The sequence below is a fragment of the Scyliorhinus torazame genome, chromosome 1 (assembly GCF_047496885.1).
Source record: "Scyliorhinus torazame isolate Kashiwa2021f chromosome 1, sScyTor2.1, whole genome shotgun sequence".
In the NCBI taxonomy this organism is placed as follows: Eukaryota; Metazoa; Chordata; class Chondrichthyes; order Carcharhiniformes; family Scyliorhinidae; genus Scyliorhinus; species Scyliorhinus torazame.
In genome coordinates, this window is record NC_092707.1 from 3,666,668 (window position 1) to 3,679,461 (window position 12,794).

General features: G+C 46.9%; 1 protein-coding gene across 4 annotated transcripts in view; it reads right to left on the minus strand.

The window, feature by feature from the left end:
* The window catches only part of LOC140426618 (V-type proton ATPase 116 kDa subunit a 2-like), a 155,806-nt gene that overhangs the window by 51,665 nt on the left and 91,347 nt on the right, over positions 1–12,794 (minus strand). For all 4 annotated transcript variants that reach the window (XR_011948248.1, XM_072511843.1, XM_072511769.1 and 1 more), the window contains one exon: positions 12,408–12,620. Coding sequence is in view for 3 of the 4 variants with exons in the window: in XM_072511843.1 (XP_072367944.1) it covers positions 12,408–12,620 (213 nt within the window). In the remaining variant the exon portion in view is untranslated. The remainder of the gene's footprint in view (positions 1–12,407; positions 12,621–12,794) is intronic.

Consider the following 12,794-nt stretch of genomic DNA (forward strand, 5'->3'; position numbering starts at 1 on the left):
AACTAAACACAGGTGCTGGGGACCATTCTGAGGCCGGGATCGAGGGGGAAGCGAGAGAGAGAGCGAGGTGACGGGGAGGCAGGTGCAAGGAGGAGCGGAACGGGAGCAGGGGGGCTGTGGGAGGACCACAAGGAGGGGAAAGGCGGGGGCTAGAGCAAGCGAAGCAGAGTGGCAATAAGGTGGGGAGGGGGAGGGGGGGGGGGGACGCACACCAAAAGAGAGCACACTAAAGACTGCAGAGGGAGAGAAAAGAAAGTAGAAAGACATCATTCCATGAGAACCCCCACAGTTGGATATTCAGCTTCCCCCGTGTCCAGACTCACTGTAACAATTGACACTTGGTTAAAACAACTGAAGGGACAATCTCTGGAACTCTGTCCCAGCATGCAAAGCAGCTTTAGGAGCTGCCAGATGTAAGGGAGGATGGACGCTGTCCATACTCTGGCGTAACAAGACACTCAGTTGTATTAAACCGCTGCGAAAACACAAAAAGGAATGAAACCGGACGGACCACCCGGCATCGACCCAGGCACCGGAAACGACAACAGCAAACCCAGCCCTGCCGACCCTGCAAAGTCCTTACTAACAACTGGTGTGTTGCACCAAAGTTAGGAGAGCTGTCTCACAGACTAGTTACGCAACAGCCTGACAGGGTCAGACTCACAGAATCAAACCTTACAGACAATGTTCCAGACACCACTCTCACCATTCCTGGGTATGTCCGGTCTCACCGGCAGGACAGACCCAGCAGAGGGGCCGGTACAGTGGGATACAGTCGGGAGGGAGTTGCCCTGGGCGTCCTCAACATCGACTCTGGACCCCATGAAGTCTCCTGGCTTCAGGTTAAACATGGGCAAGGAAACGTCCTGCTGATTACCACGTACCGGCCACCATCAGCTGATGAATCAGTACTCCTCCATGTTGAACACCACTTGGAGGAAGCTCTGAGGGTGGCAAGGACGCAGAATATGCTCTTGGTGGAGGACTTCAATGTCCATCACCAAGACTGGCTCGGTAGCACCACCACTGACCGAGCTGGCCGGGTCCTAAAGGACAGAGCTGCTAGACTGGGACTGCAGCAGGTGGTGAGGGAACCAACAAGAGGGAAAAACATACTTGACCTCATCCTCACCAACCTGCCTGCTGCAGATGTATCTGTCCATGACAGTATCGGTAGCAGTGACCACCGCACAGTCCTTGTGGAGACAAAGTCCCATCTTCACATTGAGGATGCCCTCCATCATGTTGTGTGGCACTACCACCGTGCTAAATGGGACATACTTCGAACAGATCTAGCAACTCACGACTGGGCATCCATGAGGCGGTGTGGGCTATCAGCAGCAGCAGAATTGTATTCAACCACAATCTGCAACTTATGGCCCAGCATATCCCCCACTCCCCCATTACCACCAAACCACGGGATCAACCCTGGCTCAATGAAGAGTGCAGGAGAGCTTGCCGGGAGCAACATCAGGCATACCGAAAAATGAGGTGTCAACCTGGTGAAGCTACAACACAGGACTCGCCAAACAGCATAAGCAGCAAGTGATAGCGGGCAGCAGGGTAGCATTGTGGTTAGCACAATTGCTTCACAGCTCCAGGGTCCCAGGTTCGATTCCGGCTTGGGTCACTGTCTGTGCGGAGTCTGCACGTCCTCCCCGTGTCTGCGTGGGTTTCCTCCGGGTGCTCTGGTTTCCTCCCACAGTCCAAAGATGTGCAGGTTAGGTGGATTGGCCATGCTAAATTGCCCTTAGTGTCCAAAATTGCCCTTAGTGTTGGGTGGGGTTACTGGGTTATGGGGATAGGGTGGAGGTGTGGACCTTGGGTAGGGTGCTCTTTTCAAGAGCCGGTGCAGATGCGATGGGCCGAATGGCCTCCTTCTGCACTGTAAATTCTATGATAATCTATGATAGACAGGCTGAGCGATTCCACAATGAACACATCAGATCCAAGCTCTGCAGCCGTGAATGGTGGCGGACAATTAAACAAGTCACTGGGGGAGGAGGCTCCACAAATATCCCCATCCTCAATGATGGAGGAGCCCAGCACATCTGTGCAAAAGACAAGGCTGAGGCATTCGCAACAATCTTCAGCCAGAAGTGCCGAGTGGATGATCTATGGACATAGATAGATTAGGAGAGTGGGCCAAAATGTGGCAGATGGAGTTTAACGTGGATAAGTGTGAGGTCATGCATTTTGGTCGAAAAATGGAAAGGCAGCCTGTTATCTAAATGGGGCGAGATTTCGGGGAGCTCCGATGCAGAGGGATCTGGGTGTCCTTGTGCAGGAGTCACAGAAAACGAGCATGCTGGGGCAGCAGATAATCAGGAAAGCAAATGGAATGTTCATAGATCATAGAATTTACAGTGCAGAAGGAGGCCATTCGGCCCATCGTGTCTGCACCGGCTCTTGGAAAGAGCACCCTACCCAAGGTCAACACCTCAACCCTATCCCCATAACCCAGTGACCCCACCCAACACTAAGGGCAATTTTGGACACTAAGGGCAATTTAGCATGGCCAATCCACCTAACCTGCACATCTTTGGACTGTGGGAGGAAACCCACGCAGACACGGGGAGGACGTGCAGACTCCGCACAGACAGTGACCCAAGCCGGAATTGAACCTGGGACCCTGGAGCTGTGAAGCAATTGTGCTATCCATAATGCTACCGTGCAACATTGCTAATGTTGGCATTTATAGCTAAAGCAATTGAGTATAAAGGTAAGGAAGTGTTGTTGCAACTGTACAAGGCATTGGTAAGACCGCACCTGGAGTATTGTGCACAGTTTTGGTCCCCTTATTTGAGGAAAGATGCAGTGGCCTTGGAGGCAGTTCAGAGGAGGGTCACTTTCTCTGGAGTTTAGCAGAATGAGGGGAGGTCTAATCGAAGTATACAAGATGCTCAAAGGCCTGGATAAAGTAGACGTGGAGCTGATGCTTCCTCTTGTGGGTCATTCTGGAACGAGAGGTCATAGTCTAAGAGGTAGCAAATTGAAAACGTATTTGAGGAGAAACTACTTCTCCCAAAGGGTTGTGAATCTGTGGAATTTGCTAGCCCAGCGTGTGGTGGATGCTGGGACAGTGAGCAAATTTAAGGAGGAGTTAGACAGATTTTTAATTGGAAAAAGGTTGAAGGGTTATGGAGAACGGGCATGACGGTGGAGTTGAGGCCAGGATGGGATCAGCCATGATCACATTGAGAGTGTGAGGCTCGGGAGGCTAAATTGCCGACTCCTGCTGCTAGGTCATGTGTTCTAGGGAGAAGATGCTCTGGCTGATTTCGCAATCCAGCTCTTGGTCTGTTACATTGTACAGTACGAAGTCTTACAACACCAGGTTAAAGTCCAACAGGTTTGTTTCGATGTCACTAGCTTTCGGAGCGCTGCTCCTTCCTCAGGTGAATGAAGAGGTCTGTTCCAGAAACACATATATAGACAAATTCAAAGATGCCAAACAATGCTTGTGACATCGAAACAAACCTGTTGGACTTTAACCTGGTGTTGTAAGACTTCGTACTGTGCTCACCCCAGTCCAACGCCGGCATCTCCACATCATGTTACATTGTAGGTAGGTGAGGAACACATCAGCCATGACAGACTGACGGAGCAGACGCGATTGGCCGAATGGCCCAATTCTGCTCTTGTATCTGATAAACTTATGGGAATCAGGGGGGAAACTCTCCGCTGGTTGGAGTCATACCCGGCACAAAGGAAGGTGGTTGTGGTGGTTGGAGGTCAATCATCTCAGCTCCAGCTATCACTGCAGGAGTTCCTCAGGGTCGTGTCCTCGGCCTAACCATCTTCAGCTGCTTCATCAATGACCTCCCTTCCATCATAAGGTCAGAAGTGGGGATGTTTGCGGGTGACTGCACAATGTTCAGCACCATTTGCGACTCCTCAGATACTGAAGCAGCCCGTGTCCAAATGCAGCAAGACCCGGACAATATCCAGGCTCGGGGATGACAAGTGTCAAGTTACATTTGCACCACACGAGCGCCAGGCAATGACCATCTCCAACAAAAGAGGATCTAACCATCGCCCCTTGACATTCAATGGCATTACCATCGCTGAATCCCCCACAATCAACATCCTGGGGGTTACCATTGATCGAAACGGAACTGGACCCAGCCACATTAATACTGTTGCTACCAGGGCAGGTCAGAGGCTGGGAATCCTGCAGAGAGTAACTCACCTTCTGACTCCCCAAAGCCTGCCCACCATCTCCAAGTCACAAGTCAGGAGTGTGATGGAATACTCTCCACTTGCCTGGATGAGCGCACCTCCAACAACACTCCAGAAGTTTGACACCATCCAGGACAAAGCAGCCCCGCTTGATTGCTCCCCTTCCACAAACATTCAATCCCTCCACCACCGACGCACAGTGGCAGCCGTGTGTACCATCAACAAGACGCACTGCAGGAACTCACCAAGGTTCCTTAGACAACACCTTCGAAAACCACGACCTCTACCATCTAGAAGAGCAGCAGATACCTGGGAACCCCACCACCTGGAGGTTCCCCTCCAAGTCACTCACCACCCCGACTGGGAAATATATTGGCCGTTCCTTCACTGTCGCTGGGGCAACATCCTGGAACTCCCTCCCTAACAGCACAGAGGCTGTACCTACACCTCAGGGACTGCAGCGGTTCAAGAAGGCAGCTCACCCCCACCTTCTGAAGGGCAACGAGGGTTGGGTGACAAACACTGGCCTAGCCAACGATGCCCACATCCTGGAAATTAATTTTTAAAAATCATGTTTGCAAACTAAAAATGTAAATAACTGGAAAACGGTGTGCAGAGTACAACCTTGTTGAAATATTAACGTCCAACTTCCCACTAACAGAGGGAAGGATCCTTTCTAAAACTCAAGGTGCCACCCGCTTGTATATCAACGCACTAGAACACAGGAAATAGGAGCTGGCTATTCCCCCATCCAGCCTGCTGTCCCATCCATCTCTCATGGCTCTCATCGCCAATTTCCTGCCCGTTCTCAAATTCTTTAATTCCCTGAGACACCAAAAATTTCCCTATCTCAGCGTTAACTATATTCATCGATGGAATATATGAACTCGCTGGGACACAGAGCACCACGGTCAAACGGTCAAGTTTAATGTAAGAAATAGGGACAGCAGCAGACCATTCAGTACTTTCAAGCCGCTGCACTCTCCGATATCATGGTTAATCTGCTACTTTAACACCATCCCCACATCCCTCAACACTTTTAATATTTAGAAATCTGTTGATTTGTGTCTGGAACATGCTCAGTGACAGAGCCTCCACAAGCCTCTGGGGTAGGGAATTCCAAAGGTTCACCTACCTCGGAGTGAAAATGTTCCTCCTCATCTCAGTCTTAAATGTCCTGCTCTTATTCGGAGATCTCGCCCCCCCCCACGAAGCTGCCATCTACCCCAGCGAGCCTGGAAATGTTTTTTATGTTTGAATGAAATCACCTCTCATTCTCCTAAACTCCAGATATTAAAGGCCCAACCTATTTAATATTTCCTATCGGACAACCCCCCCCCCATCCCAGGAGTTAGCTTGGTGAACCTTTGTTGCACTGCCTCTGTGGCAAATATATCTTCGGAGAATAAAACTGCTCCCAATACTCCAGGTGCAGTCTCAACAAGGCTCTACAGAATTGCAGCAAGACATCTCTACTCCAATACTCAGATCACCTTGAAATAAAGGCCACTATGCCATGTGCCCTCTGAATTGTTTATCGCACCTTGTTAGATTCCAGTGACTCACAAACAAGGACACCGGCGGCCCTTTCAAATTCAACACTTCACAGCGTCTCTTCAGCAATTCCCGTTTTTTTCTGTTTTCCCCCCAAAGTGGATCACCTCACATTTCACCACATTGTCTTCCATCTGCCGGATTTCTATCCACTCGTTTAGCCCCTCCAAATCCCCGTGAAGCGGCTTTGCATTCTCCTGTACTCCCCTTATCTATTCTGTTAGTTATGTCCTCTAAAAACTACAACAGGTTTGTTAAAGATGATTTCCCTTCCATTAACTCATTCGGATTCTGTCCAGTTCCACCATTATTCTCTCAGTGCCCAGTTGTCACATCCTTTATTGAAGATTCCAACATTTTTCCACTGCGGATGTCAGGCTAGCAGGTCTGTAGTTCCCAGTTTTCTCTCTCCCTCCCTTCAGACATACTGGCGTTACATTTGCCACCTTCCAACCGACAGGAACCATTCCAGAGTCTGTGGAATTTTGAAAGACCATCACCGATGCATCTAGCAATCACAACAGCCACCTCTGCCAATACTCTGGAATGCAGATCGTCATAATCAGAGCTCATCATCAAGGCTGATTTGTGGAACGCCAGTTTATTGATAATATGAACAAAATGCAAATGAAAATCCTTCATATTGAGGAGGAAAATTGACCAAGCATTTTTATTTCAGTGCACACCATTATCCCCACATGTAATAAATTTGTTTCCCCCTGCCTGATAAGTTTCCTGCCCCAACACACCTGAAATTCATATCGAACAATCTGCCATTGTATGAAATGAAATGAAAATCGCTTATTGTCACAAGTAGGCTTCAATGAAGTTACTGTGAAAAGCCCCTAGTCGCCACATTCCGGCGCCTGTTCGGGGAGGCTGGTACGGGAATTGAACCGTGCTGCTGGCCTGCCTGGGTCTGGTTTCAAAGCCAGCGATTTAGCCCAGTGCTAAACCAGCACATTTCAGCAGGTTGCTAACTGGCTTCAGGACAAAAAGCTAAGAATGAGAACAAACAAAACTCGCCAAAACCTGCCACGAAATTAACATCAATTCAAGGATTGTTGGTGTGGCAACTGAAATTTTATTTTAATCCCCACCCACCCCCCACGATGGCGCCGGATGGTGACTCTCTTTCTACATCTTTTACATCGCTTCCTACATCTTTTACCTACTTTTATTGGTGTTTCAAGTTAACATTTATTGAACACAATGCAAAAAAGAGGAGCTGGGTTTCACCCGTACAGTGTCATACAACAACAAAGAACAAAACTGTACAAAGGTCCAACCAACTAACCTCGAGCCCCTCGCCATCACCAGAGCAGTGTCCGGGGCCCTGACGCTGGATAATAGTTACATTTTTACATCGGTCTTCGAACAGTTGGTCGGGTTCCGCTGGGAACCTCTGCCGCTTGGTGGTAGCATTCCGCTGGTGGTTGGTGGGGAGGGAGGGGGGCGGCATCTATCCTATTCCCCTCTTTTTCTGCCTCCCCACCCCCAGCTAGCTGCTGGCTGCAAGCAGGTCTGTGAACAGGCTTGTGAATTTGCTCCAAGTGGTGTGGAATCTCTGCCCGGAACACTTAATTTCAAATTAGATTTCTTTTTTTCTAGCTTCAAGAATTCAGCCAGATCGGAGAGCCATTCTGAGGCCTGGGGCTGTGCTGCCCACTTCCACCCTGGCCTGGAGATGTGAGGCGAAGGCCTGCTCGTCCGCCCCCTTCCCTGTCCAGAGCTCTGGGTGCTCTGACATCCCGAAACCTCCCACAGTCGGGCACGGCTCCATCTCGACCCCTACCTCTCTGGACATGGCCTCGAAGAAGGCGGTCCAGAATTCTCGGAGTCTGGGGCAGGACCTGAACATGTGGGTGTGGTTGGCCAGGACCCCTGGCACCACCCGTACTTGTCCTCCACCTCTGGGAAGAACCCACTCATGCGTGTTTTGGTGAGGTGTGCTCTGTGCATGGTAGCATTGTGGATAGCACAATTGCTTCACAGCGCCAGGGTCCCAGGTTCGATTCCCGGCTTGGGTCACTGTCTGTGCGGAGTCTGCACGTTCTCCCCGTGTCTGCGTGGGTTTCCTCCGGGGGCTCCGGTTTCCTCCCACAGTCCAAAGATGTGCAGGGTAGGTGGATTGGCCACGATAAATTGCCCTTAGTGTTGGGTGGGGTTACTGGGTAATGGGGATAGCGTGGAGATGTGGGCTTGGGTGGGGTGCTCCTTCCAAGAGCCGGTGCAGACTCGATGGGCCGAATGGCCTCCTTCTGCACTGTAAATTCCATGATTCTATGACCTTAAGCTGCATCAGGCTTAGCCCAGCGCAGGACGAGGTGGAGTTGACCCTGTGCAGCGCCTCGATCCAGAGTCCTCCCCCTATCTCTGTGCCCAATTCCTCTCCTCACTGCAAACAGGTATAATAATATACTCCATTTTTCTTTGTTCTTCTTCCTCCAACTGAAATCCTTCTCGATTGACAGTCTCTTTGAACAAAGTCTCTGCACGATCCATCCATTCCTCCACTCCTTGGCATTTCTCTTTAGAATCAGATACTTTAGTTCAATCTGACCACAGGGCCCCTTGCAATTCTCCAATACAGGAGCATTGGTGATCACAGCTTTCAGGCAGTCAAATGCCTGTTGAAAGTCCACTGTCCATTGAAATTTTTTAGGTTTCTTTAGCAAGTCCATCAGTGGAGTAATCACTCCACAAAACTTTTGCACAAAGGTTCGATCAAATTCATTCATGTTAAGAGACCGCATTGTCTCCCTTCGACTTGAGGGTATCAGAAACTCCGCAAGGAAAGTGATTCGGGCTTCTCCAAATTCACTTTCGGCTAGGTTCATCACCAAACTCGCCTCCTGAAGTCGATCGAAGAACTCCAAACGATGTTTTAAATGTTCTTCCCATGCCTGGAAGTTGAAAATAACAGCAGATGTCCCACTTTCTCCATGCAATCCTTCAAACGTGGGACAGGATAAGAGTCCGGACTGCATTCACCTTCCTATAGTACACACACAAACGTTGGGTACTGTCTGGTTTAGGTACCATCACCATGGGTGAGCTCCATTGGCTGCAACCCACTTCAATTATGCCATTCTTCAGCATACTCTCAATCTCTTTGTTAACCTGTGCCAATTTTAAAGGATTAAGTCTATACGGATGTTGTTTGATAGGAACAGCATTTCCCACATCTACATAATCTATAGCCATTTTAGTACTTCCCAATTTATCTCTACAAACTTGCCCATGTGATATCAATAACTCTTTCAGCTCAGTTTGTTTTCCTCTGGAAGGTAACTTAACAATTCATCCCAATTTTTAAGAACATCCTCATTTTCCAATTTAATTTGAGGTATGTCAAATTCACAGTCATCTGGATTTGGTTCATCACTTTGAGTTAGAATCATTTCCTTTCAATCTGATACGGTCCAATAAAAATGTTTCTGGATTTTAGCTGGAGTTTTCCTTATTCCCAAATGACCTCCCACTGGTACCTCATGTGCAACTCGCAACACCTCCTTTCTATACCCTACCGGCAATACTACTTGATGAACTTCTGCCCACTTTTCATCCGCCTGCATATGTACAGGTCTCCATTTTCTCATCAAAACATCACTTTTACGGTAATAACACTCTGGTATACTCTCAGATTCCTCTTTCATATATGCTTTCTGATATATCCGTTTTATTTCTACATCTTTCTGCTGTAACTCCGCCAATTTTCCTGAACTAAAAATATCCGCCTCATCCTCCACCTGTTCTTGTTCTTTTTCAACCATCTGATCAAAAATCGTTTCTGATAATTGCACTTCAACTTAATCTTCACTCTTTGATTTCTCCTCTTGTCTTAATCTGTGACTTTGCGACCTTGTTACTACACAATCCGGAAAAATCCCAGGATATTCGTCCTTCAACACTTCAGTTGACTGATTTTCCACTGGCTTATCAACCACAGTAGGCATCACTCCCACCTGCGATCCAGCTATATCATTACCCAAGATAAACTGTATTCCTGGACAAGATAGTTTATCTATTACTCCTACTACCACTTCACCACTCTTCACTGGGCTTTCCAACCTTACCTTATATAATGGAATGCTGCTCCTCTCACCCTGGATTCCACATATCACCACCTTTTCTGGCAACATTCTTTCCAAACTACATAACTCCTCATCTCTTACCATTAAAGATTGACTAGCCCCTGCATCTCTTAAAATTGTGACTTCTTTACCTGCTCCTCCTGATACATGAGTAAATGGTGCTGGTTTAGCACACTGGGGTAAATAGCTGGCTTTTAAAGTAGACCAAGGCAGGCCAGCAGCACGGGTTCAATTCCCGTACCAGCCTCCCCGAACAGGCGCCAGAATGTGGCGACTAGGGGCTTTTCACAGTAACTTCATTTGAAGCCTACTTGTGACAATAAGCGATTTTCATTTTTCATTTCACTTTACCCACACAAGTAAATTCTTTAAAGACATCTGGCACCTTCTTAACAATAATCCTTGATCAGGCTGTACAATCGTTTGCACCTCCTTCCCTTCCCTTGGGCTTTCCTTTACCACTTTAACAAACCCCACTGCTTATCCTGTTTTACCACATCAGCCTGCCCAATGCTTTTCTTCAACCACCAACACTGTGACTTTACATGGCCTAGTTTATTACAGTGAAAACATCTGAAACTTTTCATTTCTTTTTTAATCTGAGGTACACTCTCTTTATTGTCTCCCATCAGATCACCTTTACCACTTCATATCCCCAGTTTCTACCCCTCACCGGCTGAAACTGATGTTGGAACCCAATCTTTGATTTATGAACTAATTCATAATCATCTGCCATTTCTGCTGCTAATCGCACAGTTTTAACCCTCTGCTCTTCCACATGGGTTCTCACTACATCAGGAATTGAATTTTTAAACTCCTCCAAAAGTATAATTTCTCTGAGAGCTTCATACGTTTAGTCTATTTTCAAAGCCCTTATCCACCTATCAAAATTACTCTGTTTGAGCCTTTCAAACTCCATGTATGTTTGACCAAATTCTTTCCTTAAATTTCTAAACCTTTGTCTGTAAGCTTCAGGCACTAGCTCATATGCACTTAAGATGGATTTCTTCACCTCCTCATACGTTCCAGATACCTCCTCCGGTAGTGATGCAAACACTTCACTAGCTCTACCTACCAGCTTTGTTTGAATCAGTAACACCCACATGTCCTGTGGCCATTTCATTTGTTTAGCTACCTTCTCAAATGAAATGAAAAAGGCTTCCACTTCCTTCTCGTCAAACGTTGGCAATGCTTGGACATATTTAAATAGATTCCCACCAAGCCTTCGACTATGACGCTCTTTCTCACTATCCTCATCACTATCATCCAACTGTACGTTTCCCTTTACGTCTGCCAATTTTAACTGATTGTCATGTTCCATGGCCATTTTCTGAAGTTAAAACTCCCTCTCTTTATATTTTTCCCTGATCTGTATCTCCCTTTCTTTTTCTTTTTGTTCTGCGAGGGCTATTCTTTCTTTTCTCCTTTCTTCTCTCTCCTTTTCTTTTTCCTCTCTCTCTTTCTCTTTCTTTTTCCTCTCTCACTCTCGTATTCAAGCCGCTTTAATTCTTTCTCATGTTCCATTTGTTTAATTTGCAACTGCATTTTTGCCATTTCCAATGAGTCAAACTCTATCTCAGGCAACTTTAAATGCTTAACCACCGCCATAATTACCTCATCTTTTCGCATTTTGTCAGGTAATGTTAACTGCAATGTTCTTGCCAAATCTAACAGTCTGCTTTTCGCTTCTTTCCGTAAAGTACTACGTGTGACATTCTCCACCCCCAAAAACTTCTGAGCCTCTGAAAGAGCCATTGTTCACAACACTCTCCCCACTAAAACTAAAATACCACACCGGAAAAGCAACAATCCTTCACTGTCTTTAAGTTCACAAAAGCCCGACTTTTATCCCGGACGAGCCCCCAATTGTTATGCGCGAGGCATTTTCAGAACCCCAAAATGTATCATGGATTTGTTGCTTTTCCAAGCACACGGCTTGTTCCCTAGGTGTGGGATTACAATTATGGACACGTGGGTTTTTAAACACAAAACACTGTTTATTCCATGAACTCAACTTAACATCTTAAATAAACATTGGATCTCTTAACACTCCTTACTTCAAGGATAACTCAGAAAATATTGCAACAGTAAATAATTCCTCAAAATGTTCCTTCAAACTTCCAAGAGATTTAACACCTTTAAACAGAATCACATCAGATTAAAGGCTTTACTATTATGAGCTTAAATCACCCAAATGATCCAGAGATAGTCTTTCATGGCAGAGATCCAGCTCACTGCAAACACAGACACTGCCAAGCTCTTTTCAAACTGCAAAACTAAACTGCAAAATGGCTGACCTGACCTCAGCTCCACCCACTCTCTGACATCACTGTTTTCTTAAAGGTACATTGCTTAAACATCCATGTCTTAAAGGTACTCTCACAGGACATAATGCTGATTGGAGGGGCAGGGAAGAGGGGCAAGGAAACAAGACTGTGCTAGCGAAAACTTGACAGCCAGAGTTGGAAAAACTGAAAGCAAACACGCTTCATTTCTATCAGAGTCTTGCCTCGGGTCAATGTGACCCACTACAGTCAAAGTCAATGCTTTAATGAAACATTAAGCAGCACTCACAGATCCTTCTTCCAATGCTTGTCGAACTTTAGGCAGATCAGCCACTGGACACCAGACCTCGGCAATCAGACACTTATTGGTGACATCAAAGCTGCAGAGGTTCAGGATGTGGTAAATGGCCTTCATTTTCCTCACTTGAATTAGCCACGTGTGGATGGATTCTGATGCCTTGGACAGAACTTGCTGAAGGTATTCCTCAGTTCTGTACAACACCTGAGGAAACAAGTTTAAAAGAAAACCTAAAACAATGCTTCTGGATTTCACCCCCCATCCCTTGTAAATAACGATTCAGACAATAAATCTGGATGGTTTTCATAAATCAATGAACCGGGGGTTCTCTGTAAGCATCATTCTCATCTCTCAGTCTGAACAGCATAAGTAATTGGG